The sequence below is a fragment of the Phocoena sinus genome, chromosome 11, assembly GCF_008692025.1.
Source record: "Phocoena sinus isolate mPhoSin1 chromosome 11, mPhoSin1.pri, whole genome shotgun sequence".
Taxonomy (NCBI): Eukaryota; Metazoa; Chordata; class Mammalia; order Artiodactyla; family Phocoenidae; genus Phocoena; species Phocoena sinus.
The window spans coordinates 7004644-7017846 of NC_045773.1; the positions used below are offsets into that span (position 1 = coordinate 7004644).

General features: G+C 52.2%; 1 protein-coding gene across 1 annotated transcript in view; it reads right to left on the minus strand.

Moving 5' to 3' along the window:
* TTLL3 (tubulin tyrosine ligase like 3) overlaps window positions 1-11749 on the minus strand; it is a 29956-nt gene extending 18207 nt beyond the window's left edge. Inside the window, 9 exon segments of the mRNA XM_032647391.1 lie at window positions 812-960; window positions 4155-4350; window positions 4637-4720; window positions 5580-5678; window positions 6512-6626; window positions 7687-7815; window positions 8875-8972; window positions 9108-9261; window positions 10913-11749. Of these exon segments, the coding sequence (XP_032503282.1) occupies window positions 812-960; window positions 4155-4350; window positions 4637-4720; window positions 5580-5678; window positions 6512-6626; window positions 7687-7815; window positions 8875-8972; window positions 9108-9261; window positions 10913-11386 (1498 nt within the window). The 5' untranslated portion in view covers window positions 11387-11749.
* Window positions 11750-13203: the final 1454 nt, after the last annotated feature.

Consider the following 13203-nt stretch of genomic DNA (forward strand, 5'->3'; position numbering starts at 1 on the left):
TGAACAAATTCACCCAAGGGCAGGCAGTACATGGAGCGATCTGCTGCCAGAAGTCTGTTTTTTACATCGTGGAAGTCCTTAACCATCTTTTAAAGGCTGGGCTAATGCACCACCCCAGCTTGCTGGCTGCCCTGTTCAAATTCCACTCATGCTGAGCAGTCAGAATAATAATAGCTGTTATTACATAGCAGGTACTCTGTAAAAGCGCAGGATCTAAGCACTTTCCATATATGATTCTCATGTAATCGTCTCAGGTAGGCATTATTGGCTTCATTTTAACAACGATGAAAATGAGGCACAGAAGAGGTTAACTAACCTGCCCAAGGTCTTATGGATATTAGGAGGCAGAGCTGGGGTTTGAATCCAGGAAGTCTCGCTCCCAGCATCCATACCCTTGACCCCTGTACTATACTCTCACAAGGATGCACTGGTCAAATATGAGAGCCCTTAGATGACAAGCAACTGCATGTGAGTATCACCAGACCTGCCTAAAGCATTAACCTAAACCCTCAGGGCAGGAGAGGAGGTGCTGGCACCATCATCACAGCAGCCAACATTGATGGGGTGGCTACTGTGCCAGGCACCATGCTAAGTGGTAGATGTACTACCTTGTTTAATCCTCAACAGACAAGGGAACTGAGGTTCAGAGAAGTGATATAACTTGCTCAAGGTCACACAGCATGTAAGTAGCAGAGCTGGGATTCGAACCTAGGTAGTTTGGCTCCAACAGAACCTGTACTATTTAACTTCCCTGGCCTCTAGCTGGGGAGGGTGTAGGGTGCTGGTACAGGAAGCAGGGGCTGACCCCCACCTCGTCCACGGGACTTGGCTCCCGGCTTCACGATCCAGATGTTGCGATCTCCTTCCATGTCCATCTGGGGCACCACGGCCCGCAGCTGCTGCAGGATGTCCTCACAGCGCTGGACCTGAGTGTCGAGGTACCTGAGTTCTGCCCCCTCGCTGTGGGGAGATGATGGGACTTGGGCAGGGCTGGGCCTGGGGGCATCCTGGTGAACAAGGCAAGGGGAGACAAAAGCTCCCTGGCCATGGTCCAACCAGCTTTGGTCACGCCCTTCCCCTAGAGATCCAGATAGGTCTCTCCCAAACCTCCAGCCCCACGCTCAGGCTGTCCCCCAAATCCACCCTGCCCAGGGCACCGTCCCAGACTACTGGAATGGGAGAGGACTGGGACATTCTACCTACTGCATCCCCCTCACTCCAACACTCCACCTTCTGCCACCTCCCTTTCTATTACATTAAAACTGCCTTTGATAGAATTTAATCATACCAGCATCAAATGATGAGGCACCGCTATGTGCCAGGCACTGTGCCAAGGGCTTTATCTATATTATCACTAATCCATCTCCAGGGAGATGTTACTGGTCCCATTTTAGAGAAGTATAAACTGAAGGTTGGAGAGTTGAGAGATTTGCCCAAGGCCACACACTGAGTTAAGTGGCAGGATGCAAACTCCACTCTTCCTGATTCTTCCATTCACAGGTGCTTTGGGGAGGTTCATTCCCCTCCTAATCAGAACCTAACACTGGTTAATAGGTGGGCCCCTTTCTAGTCTAATTCTTTTTTTTTTTTTTTTTTTTTTTTTGCGGTACGTGGGCCTCTCACTGCTGTGCCCTGTCCTGCTGCAGAGCACAAGTTCTGGACGCGCAGGCCCAGCGGCCATGGCTCACGGGCCTAGCCGCTCCACGCCATGTGGGATCTTCCCCAACCGGGGCACGAACCCGTGTCCCCTGCATCGGCAGGCGGACTCTCAACCACTGTGCCAACAGGGAAGCCCCTTAGTCTAATTCTTTTCTAGCACATCTGCATGACACATCTTCTTGATTTATTTCTCTTCCCATCACTTACCACCTGACACCCAGACCCATTTGGTTATTGCCTGTCTCCGCTCACTGGAATGTAAGCTTTATGAGGGCAGGAATATTTTTTGTAGTTGTTATTCTCTGCTGTAGTCCCAACCCCAAGCAGTACCCAGCACTTATTAGGCGCTCCCTGAAAGTTTGTTAACTGAATGACTGGTTGGATAAGTAAGTCCTCTGGCGGGAGCTGGCCTCAGCAACTGGGCTGTACTGATAAGGGTTCATGGACAAAGAGGGACCTGTTCCCTACAGGACGCAGAATGTCCTCAGCTAAACCAAGTCACAAAATACCCCAGATGGTAGCCTCATCCAAACTCTCCCATTTGTTTTCTTCTGAATGAATACGAAGGAAGCCTCCACTAGATGGTAACGTCTCTTTAACATCTTAGCCTCTTGAATGTCTCCAGCCACGGAAAACTTGTCTCTCTGTTGCTAAGGCAGGAGCAGCAGCAGCAGCTGGGCAGTGCCAGGAACGGGGACAGTCAGATGGAGGGGGCTTAGGAAGGCCTCTTACTCACACGTAAGTCCTGGCTCTTCTATTTCCACAAGGTTTGCTGGAAACTTTTCTGTGGCCATGGCATAAAGAATCTGCTGAGCAAATCTGTGATTTGGCCCTGCAAAGTGTCACGTGGTGGTGGCAGGGGCACGTGCAACTTGAAAAAGTGTATTCAACATGACAATATGATTTTATATTTAGCAAAAAAATAAACAGTGTTTCTGTGGAAAGTGAACCTTGATAAAAGCCTGGTTGGTGGCGGGAGCGGGGGGGAAAAAAAAGCCTGGCTGGTGCATCATGGATTTGTTTTTTAAAAAGTTGAGAAGCAAAAAAAAAAAAAAAAAAAGTTGAGAAGCAGCGGTAAATACTGAATAAATTAATAAAAGCTAATGATCTGTACTGAACAATTCAAGGCAATGTTATATGATGTAATATTTTATGTAATCCTGACTTTTGAGAGGTTCCTCCAGCCCCCAACTTGCCCCGCATCCAGAAATGCAGAGGACTGACATTCTTTCCACCTACTGTTCTAACTCAGTCCTGATCATTCTTAATTTAAGAATGGTGGCTTCATGTTTTCTGGCAGGTGAGGGGAAAGTATGGGGTCACCTAGTTTTTGTTTCCCAATGTTTAAAAAAAGATACAAATGAATTATTCATCAGTGATGTGGGTTTCCTTGGTAAGTCATTCGTCCAAAGTTCATTTATTAGTTCTTCAGTCTCCCCTATCAATCATTAAATCTGTCTGTTCCTTTCTATTCTAACACCATGCCAGCTGAGGCCCCTGGCACTACCCCCCCCCAGCTTACTGCTGTGTGCCCCTGAGGACAGGGACTTCGTTTCATTTCTGGAGCCTGGCACAACTCCTGGCACACAGGAGGGGCTTGGTAAATGCTGAGTGTGCTCCTGCCTTCAGGGTCCTCCTCCGCCCAGGCTCTCCCACACACTCTGTTGAACGGAGTCTCTCTACAACAGCTCCAGGTCCATCTCAATACTCCTTTGCTCTGCTCAAGAACCTTTTCCCGGAGTGTGTTCTGCAAACGCAACCGCTCAGGATGCTTGGGGCGGGGGGCTGGGGTCACCTAAGTACAGGGTATACTGCACATGCTGTCTCTCTTGGAGGTTTACACCACCAATAGGTTCTGAAAAGTCCTGCATCAAGGAAACCTATTTTAACTAACTTTGTTTAACCCAATGTTTTCCAAATGTGATGGACCACAAAAGCCCCTTTTTCATAAACTCTATTTACAGCCTGTAGTACTAGCCTCCTGTGTAATACACTTTGGGAGACGTTGGCCTGCAGGATAAAATCTAAATGACTTAATAGAGTCTTACTTTGTGAGTGAAAACTAAGAGTCAGTGCTGAGAACATCATACAGATTATCCTGTCTAATCCTACCTTTCAGGCAGACATTATTTTTAAACCAATTTTACATTTGAGAAAAGCAAAGCTCATAAAGATTATTGATGTTCCCAAGGTCACAGAGCTTGGAAGCGGCAAAGGCAGACTCAGGTCTGTCTGACAGCACAGCCATGATCTTGGTCACTATGCTATGTCAAGATCTGGGAAGAGTAGTTTGGACCCTATTATGAAGGCAGTGGGAGCTCTTGGGGGTTCTGAAGGAGAATAGTGGGGTGAACGAAACGGGGAGGTTTGGAGAGAGATGGGGGCAGCACTCGACAGAGAGGGTCTGTCCCTGAGCATCAGCTCAGAACACGGAAGCTGCCCGAGAGCAAGGAGCACCTGCCATGCCCCATGGCCAGGGCTGCAGAGGTACTCACTGGACCACTTGATAGTAGCGCTGGAGGAAGAGGGACCAGCCCTCAGGGCTCAGGTAGAGTGGAGCCTCCATGTCCTTGTCAATGTCCCCATGGGCCACGTTGTTAAGGTGCTCCTCGCAGGCGCACAGAGCGTCATCCACAAACTCTGGGGACACCGTCACCGGCTTTTTCTCTTGTCTCTTGGGCTGCTTGTCTCCTGTAGAGACAGGGAGGGGGCTGTCACTATCCCATATGCCATGGCCCCCACTGCCCCGAGGCCTGTCACTTACCTGAGACTGCACCCTTAATACACCTGAGGCCTAGCACACACCTGCATCCCCTACTGCCCTGGGACCTATCACTCACCTGGGGCTTTTGTTCTAAATTCACCTGCGGCCCCAGTGCTCACCCTTGGCCCTCAGTGTCCCAGGACCTATCACTCATTTGAGGCTCCACCCTAAATGTCCCCGAAGCATCTCAGCACCTATAACCCCAGCACACACCTGCAGCCTCTCCGTGCTTGGGAGTTCTGACACGCCTGAGGCCCTTGTGCCCCTGATCCCGACACATGACCGTCTTCTTTGCACCTGACACACCCAAGAGACAGCAATTGGGCAGTCGGCCTCTGGAAGAGCCAGGGATTTTCCTCCTCCCAGTAGAGCTGCCCCTCACTTCTTCGAATCCCTGGCTGATTAGACCCTGGGTTACAGGGTGGAGGCTGTGAGGTAGGAGCTAAGTCCAGAGAGGGAAAAGGCAAGCAATGGGTTGAGCCAGCAGGCAGCGAGGGACTCTCTGTGTCCTCCTTCACAAGGCACAAGGAGTCCTCAGACCAAGTGAAACTACATGGTTGCACAGCTTCCTCTCCTCACAGACCTGAGCTCCCCAGAGGGCAGGGATGGACCACATCCTCTTAGTCTGTCCTCTCTAGAGTGCTTGGCCACATGCCAGGCCCATAGGAGGGCTGAATGAGGCAGTGGGTCAATTAACAAATGTATAGGAAGACACTTGGGTAGGTGGTTGGGACAGAAAAATGAGTGGATGGGCCGGAGGACACATGGGTGGTGGATGGCTGGATGGAAAAGAGGTAAATGGATGGCGAGACAAGGACAGATAGGTAGATAGGTAGGAAGGTGGAGTGGCTAGATGGATAGGGAGAGAGGAGCTGAGAGAAGTAGGTGAATGAACAGAACGACAGTGGGGGGGAAGAAGAATGGATGGATAAATGGGTAGGTGCATGAGTCGGGTGGGTGAGAAGGTAGGCAGATGGATGGACAAAGGGTGGACAGATGGGTGGATAACTGTACGGATGGGCTGGTAGAAAGGGGTGGTGGATGGGCAGATGGATGAGAAAAATACAAAGACAGATGCGTGGATGAACAGGTGGATGGGTGTGTGGCTGGGTGGGAGGATAAGCGACTGGGGGGTGGAGGTAACCACAGTGCTTACCTGGGGCCTCTGCCTCTTCTGCTTGGATAGAGTATGACTTCCATTCTGACTTTACCACCAGCTTGAGAACGTTGCGGGCAGCTGTCAGCCAGAAGTCCTCTGCTCCCGGGGCAGGGGATACCCTGCTCAGCCTCTAGGCTCCAGGCCTATTCTGGTTCCGGAACCTGAGCATGACCTGCCCCATTTTGGATCCGGAACCTGACTACTGTTTCTGATTCTAGAACCCGGATTAGAACCTGGCTTCTGTTTCAACTGTAGAACCAGACCCAGAACATCACCTGACTTGGCTCATACTCTACCTTCAGAATCATGCCTGGATCTGCTGTCTGCTTTCTCTCTTCTGTTCCTGATCCACTTTTTTTTTTTGGTGATTTTTTTTAAATTTTATTTTTTAATTGATGTATAGTTGATTTACAATGTCCTAATCCACTTTTGATACTTATCTAGCCTGAGAACCAGACCTTGGCCCAGAATCTATATCAGATTTGGAGACTAATTTAAACCTAGCATCTAATCTGGACCCAAATTCTGACCTGACTTTAGGGCATGTGCTGGAGTTGGAGCTTACTCTGCCTGAGAATCCCGAAGTCTAGAGCCTTTTCTAGGTCTGGAACCCAGTCTAGCCAGTGGAATCTGACACAAGGTTGGAACTTAATCTGGATTCCAAACTCAACCAAGCGACCAACTTTTAGAACCTGCTCTAGACAGTAAGCTAAGCTACATCAGCTCTTCTGGAGGTCTGCGTTGACCAAGGCAGGAGGCTCATTAAGGGAAGCACATTAGGGAAAGATAAGGATTGGGGATGGAGAAGGATATCTGCTGGGGTAGATGAGGGCATGAGGAGAGGGGCCCTTTGCTCTCCAAAACCAGCCAGGGCTTTAGCTCTCATCTTTCGGCTTGAGGGTCCAGGCATGGGGCTGGCATCTCCTTACCTATGAAGGCCTTTTTGTCATCCTCAGCCCCCAGGCGGTAGCAGCGCGGGAAGAAGGAGTCGGCATCGGCCTCGTCAAACCACGGCAAATTCCGGAGATTGAGACACAGACCCACCTATGGAGTTAGCCGCTGAGGGGGCAGGGTGGGACTGGCCCAGAGGGCCTCCAAGGGCCCCCACACTTGGCACACACCCAGACAGCTCAAGGGGACCCTGCTTGGACGTGCTCAGAGCCTCTGCCCCACTTGCTAGGCTTGACCCACTCATGTCCACCTCCCCGTGTTGCCCGTGTGGTTCCTCCGCCAAGTATGCCCCACATCCTTCCCATCCACTCTTTCACACCCTTAAATACCTGCCTTCTCCAGGAATCCTCCCAGTCCACACTAATAATATACTAGCAGGTCTCAGTTATAAAGCCTATCATTCTTGCCATAACCCGAGAACATAGGTCTTACTGGTATTCTCATTTAAAGATGAGGAACCTGGGCTTCCCTGGTGGCGCAGTGGTTAAGAATCCGCCTGCCAATGCAGGGGACACGGGTTCAATCTCTGGTCCAGGGAAGATCCCACATGCCGTGGGGCAACTAAGCCCATGTGCCACGACTCCTGGGCCTGCGCTCTAGAGCCTGCGAGCCACAACTACTGAAGCCCGCGCCCCTAGAGCCTGTGCTCCGCAATGAGAGAAGCCACCGCAATGAGAAGCCCGCTCACCGCAACAAAGAGTAGGTCCCACTCGCCGCAACTAGAGAAAGCCTCCGTGCAGCAACGAAGACCCAAAGCAGCCAAAAATAAATAAATTAAAAAAAAAAGATGAGGGACCTGAGGCTCAGAGAGGTGAAGTCACTTGTTAATAAACCCAGCTAAGATATAATGGATCCATCAGCCAGATATGCTCTGCTTGGAGAGAAGGGTCCTCCTGTTCACTATCACCGGACATGGTGTTTGTTCTGTCTCCAGATCCCATTTGGATCCTGGAGTCTATGTTAGGCAACATGTCTACATGTGCCAGACATGCTGCAGGGGTTGGATTTGAACCCAGGCGTGTCCGAATCCCATTGAGTCATATACCTCCCCATCTCCTGAAAACTCTTACTGATGAGGAGAACAGGGAGTGGGGTTGCCGGCCCAAGGGTGGGGGGGTTAGAAGCTGCCATGCCCACACCCTGGAGAGCCCACCTTTGTGGTAAAGGAGCCCGCCCGGGCATAGTGGTTTATCATTTGATCCTTGGAGAGGAAGCGACAGTCCAGCATGTTCCGCCGAGTGGTCCAGATGAAGTAGGGGATCTCGTTCCGAACCATGCGCGACTGTGGGGAGGGGAGGAGACAGGGGGGGCTAATGTGGGCAGCACAAGGCCCGAGGAGGCTTCTCCCCGCCCTGCTGAGCAAGGTGGATGAATGGAAGGAAAGGTTGCTATCAAGGGGGCCTCTAGCCCACACGCCATCTTTGTGTACATTAAGAAAAGACATCTCTTCCTCCGGGGCACACACTGCGTGAGCAGAGAGCAGGTGAGCTCGCAGCTCCTTTGGCCAGGTGCCCCCAGGCAGTGACGAAGCCCCACACCTGAACGCCACACCTTGTTCTGGCTCTTGGCCATGAGTGACTTGCTCAGTGGCATGACTGTGCCTCCAAGCTGATGGGCACACCGCATGTGACAAAGGCTCTCTCGTGGGCTCCACCTCTCTCCGTCCTTCCTGCAACTCTGGGAGGTAGGATTATTGATAACCTGTAACACCGTGTGCCAGGCCCTGTTCTAAGCTTGCCATGTCATCTCATTTAATCCTCACCACGACCCTATGAGGTAGGTGCTACCATTATCCCCATTTCACAGATGAGGGAACTGAGGCACAGGGACTTGTCCAAGGGCTCACAAGGTTGGGCCATATGGAAGTGGCAGTCCTCAACCTCGCCTGACAGACGAAAACGGCAGTTTGGTCTAGTTCAGCTCAGTAAGTGGTGGTGCCAAGATTGAAAGCCAAGTGTCCCCATCTCAGCACACACACCCTCCTCAAGATCATATCAGCCTCTTTCAAAATGTTGTAAGCCCTTCCTGCTAGCCTTCCCTTGCTGGGGACGGGGGAAGATGAACTGTGGGGTTTTTATCTGGAAGGGGGAAATGACCAGGCGTGCAGGTTGTGCCGGCTCCTGATAACAACCTAGCAAACGGTTCTGAACCCAGGCCAGCCTTGTCTGTGTCCCTCACCACTCCGCTGGCCTACCTAGGCTTTAGAGAACCAATCCGTTTTTACCACAGATAGGGAAACTGAGGCCCAGAGAAGGAAAGGACTTGTCTGGGGTCACCCAGCTGGACTCTAGTGCTCTCCCTCAAACGAAGCAGACCCCTGTCCAGCCCCCTGGGCCCTCACCATCAGAGCATGCGTCCCATGCAGGTCATCAAATTCCAGTAAATCATCGAAGTCGAACAGCTGTGGTAGCCGGAATGCTTCATCCTCATCTTCGTCCTCTGTGGATGCAGAGACCAGGCCTGGTAAGGCCCCTGTCCCCACCCCACAGGCCCATATCACAGCCTCAACCCTGGGACAGCGGGAACCAAAGGGATGGGACTCAGGAAGTTTGGGGAAAGGGAGGGATTGCTCACCATCCTCAGTGGTGTCACTGTCACCCAGATCCTTGTGTGGTGGTGGCAGCGTGGTACCCAAGTGATGGACCAACTTCTTCTCCACCCAGCCCCTCCGGCGCAAAAGCCACCGGATCACAGGGTAGCAGCCTTGGATCATGAAAATCTTCTTCTGCTGCAAGGTGACAGAAGAATGCTTGTTCAGTAAGTATAGCCTAAGTGCCTGTCACAGGGGATATAATGGTGAACCAGACAGCTATGGCCTCTGCCTTCAGGAAATTTTTATATTCCAGTAGAAGAGACAGGCTATAAATAAATAGAAAAATAATCTACATAATAATCATCACAAGAGTAACTATATTTATTTGCTAATATTTACTGAGCACCTTCTATGTGTTAATCACTTACATACATTACTATGATATGTATTTTTAATAGATACTATTATCACCACTTAACTGGTTATGAAACAGAGACATAGGAGAGATTGAGTAGCTTGGCCACACAGTGGTTAAGTGAAAGAGCAGGAATTTACATCCAGGCTGGCGAGCTCGAGAAACTGGATCTTAATGGGGACCCAGAGAAACACAGTCAGGGGAGGCTGAGAAGGAGCCAGGAATGTGCAGAGCCCAGCAAATGGCAGTTCAGGCAGAGGGAAAAGCACGTGCAAAGGTCTTGAGGCTGGAGAGGTTGGGAGGAACTGGAAGGAAGCCAGGGTGAATGGAGTATGGAAAATGAGGGGGAGACCTCCTGAGAGGTAGGAGTAGACTGTGGAAGGTCCTGCAGGCCTTGGAACGAACTTGAATTTTATATTAAGAGTAGCATGAAGCAATAAAGTGAAGGGAGGGAGTGACATAGTTGGAGGCTGTAAGTGGGGCTTGCTGGCTTGCTGTCGTGTGGAAAACAGATGGAGGGGACAAGGATGGAAGCAGGGAGACGAGGCAGAAGGCTGTTGTGCTTTCTGCAGGTTCTTACAGTGGAGATGGATGGGAACAAGGCAATAGAGGTGAGATTCGTTTTGGAAATAGAGACTAGTTTTGCTGATGGGATTAGATGTGTGGGTGAGGGAACAGAAAGATCAGATTTCTGGCTTGAACAACTGGGAGATGGAGGAGATCAGAGAGTAGGGAGAAGAACAGGTTTGGGCAGGAAAATCAAGAGTATGGTTTGGGACATGAGTCTGAAATGCTTTGATGTTCCCTGGGTGGAGATGTCAAGTGGGGGGTTGGATCTCTGGCGCGTGCAGTTAGAGGACAGGCTGGGCTGGAAAGGGCATGGAGGAGGCACAGCACACTGACTGGACTCACGGCCAAGGAGACAGGTGTGGAGAGGGACCCAGGGAACCAGGAGTGTCCCAAGAAGTCTTCAAAGGCAACTGAAAAGTAGCTGCCAGGGAGGGAGAAAGGAGAACTAGGAGTGTGCAGACAGCCAAAAGGGAAGGTATGTGGGCGGGGGGGGGGGGGGGGGGGGGGGGGGGGTCGGTGCCTAAGGTGCCAAACCAAGGTCAGGACAGAAGAGGGACTGACTGCTGGATCTGGCTCCTTGGAGGTCACCAGTGACCTTGACTAGAGTGGTTCCCGATGGGAGTAGGGAAGGGCAGGGAACCAGAGTGGTGGGAGCTGAGGAGTGAATCCCAGGTGGAGTAGACAATTCTGCCAAGAAGTCTGGCTGTGAAGGGGGTATTGAAAAATGGGGAAGTATTTGAAGATGGGTGTGGGATCAAGGATTTTTTTCTTGTATGTTTTCTAAGGATGGGAGAAAATAGTGCAGGGAGGCAGGATGAGCCACTCTCCAGGCCCTTTCTAGACCCCCAAGCTCCCTCCGACCTTGATAGCTCTCTCCACGTGGATCTTGGCGTTTCTGAGCCGGCCCATGTGTAGAGACGCCTTGGAGAATCCTCGCCAAAGGACAAGAGAACCTGCAGAAAGATGCGCAGTGGGGCTGGGGTAGGCACCCCTCCTCTCTCTCCACTCTTCATCCGGATGCTCATCCTCTACAGCTCTTCTCCGGATCCCCACGTCCACCCCCAGTCTTCTGGTCCTGGCCCCAACTGACTCGGGCCAGGAGGGGCGGGCCGCAAAGGGCCTCACCGTCCTGCGGCGGGTCGTCCTCCTGGGCCGGGGTAGGCGAGGGCCCAGGGCGGGCAGGGATCCGCGGCTCCCTGGGCGTGGCTGCCGTAGGCCGAGGACTCGAGGTCGCAGCCTAGGCGGAGCGCCGAGGCTGGGCTGCCGGCGCAGCGTTGGCCGCCTGCCGGAGCCTCCTCTGGAAGCTGGAACTCGCAGTGGCGCGCCCAGGGCCATGGGGCGGGGGGACTGGTGCAGGGCTCGGGCGGCAGCGGCTTTCGCGGCCAGCTGCACACGGGACCCGCGTCCTGGCGGTACCAGACAGTGGAGCCGCGGGCTACAGCCCCCAGCTCCCTCGCTCTCAGGAGCAGCGCCGCGCCGGGCCGTGCGTGCGCCCCTCGCCGCGCGCGTTCCCAGGGCCCCAGAGCCCGCCTCCCCTCCGCGCGCAGCCGCGTCTCGCAGGAGGGCCCTTCGGTGCCCGAGCTGGGCCCTCCATTCTGAGGCCCCGCCCTCTGTTTTTTGTCGCCTTAGAAACCATTCACCCGGCACAATCAGGCCTCGGGTGGCTGGTTCAGTGGGACTACTTCCAGCAGGCCAAACTCCGAGCCTCACCTGCCCCAGACCCTTAATGAACAGGGCGCTGGAGTTGGAAGCGCAGAGCACTCATTGGTCCGCCAGTTTCTAACAGAGTCCTGAGTCTTTATCCAGCGCTTTCTGGGGCTTCAGTTATTCCGCAGTATTCATAGGGGACCACATGCTACGTGGTGAGCTAGGTGCTGGGGACCGGAAGAACAACCTAGAGATGGTCCCTGATTTCACGGAGCTTACAGCCAAGTGAAGGGGAAACAAACAAAAAGCAAGCAACACAGGAATAAAACAGGTGTAGGTATGATAAGGGCAATGAACAAGCAATGAACTGAAACTAGGAAGGGGGCACACTTTATATAAGGTAATCAAGGATGTCCTCTCTTAAGAAATGACATTTAAGCTGAAGCCTACAGAATGCAAAGGTGTTGAGGAGTTTGCCAGGGGAGGAATAGCATTCCAGGGAGAGGAAATTCTCAGCAACAGCCCTGAGAGAGTAAGAACCTTCCTGGGGAGCTAAGACGAAGCCAGTGTCCTGGTGAGACCTGCAGGACCTGGCAGATGGAGCTAGGGTAAGGTCCTTGGGGGTAGATTTGAAAGCCAGGGCAGTATTATGGGGAAAATAATGAAGTGCAGAACACACCCCGCCCCCCCCCAAAAAAAACCCCTCGGAAATAAAGTATCATTGTTTGAGTCGACTGCGGAAAAAAACAAGTTATGCAACAGCCCGCAAGACAAGACTGTAAGCAACCTTTTTGGAAGTAGCAGGAAAGTGTTAACCTCAAATGTCACAGGTGAGATAAATGAGGCTCCAAGACGTCAAATAATTTGCCTTAAATCGCACAGCAGAGGCAGCATTGGAACCCAGATCTGACTCCAGAGCCCCACTCTGAAACAGAAATGCTATTAGGGCTTCCCTGGTGGCGCAGTGGTTGAGAGTCTGCCTACCGATGCAGGAGACACGGGTTCGTTCCCCGGTCCGGGAAGATCCCACATGCCGCGGAGCGGCTGGGCCCCTGAGCCATGGCCGCTGAGCCTGCGCGTCCGGAGACTGTGCTCCGCAACGAGAGAGGCCATAACAGTGAGAGGCCCGCGTACCACACACACACACACACAAAGAAATGCTATTAAACACAAGTCCATGTCATCACTCAGAGGGTTGCCTATCAGTAATGCAAGTACCAAATGGACAGTCTGCGAGGCAAACTCTAGCAATGCCCACTCAAGCAAAGTCCACGAACCCAGCTTTTTTATTCACTGGTAGATCTGCTCATACAGTGACGGTGGGTCCTCCACAAAGCTGTCCAGCCAACCCTAACCACTGAAATCACCCTTCCCAACCCTGTGGCTGGTGACTGGGCTTCCCAAAAGGCATGCCGTCAGGAGAGGACTGGCTGATTGGCAACCATCCAGTCTGTACTCACCAGCCAGCAAATTTGGTTTTAGGGGCTCTGAACCCTGGGAGATGG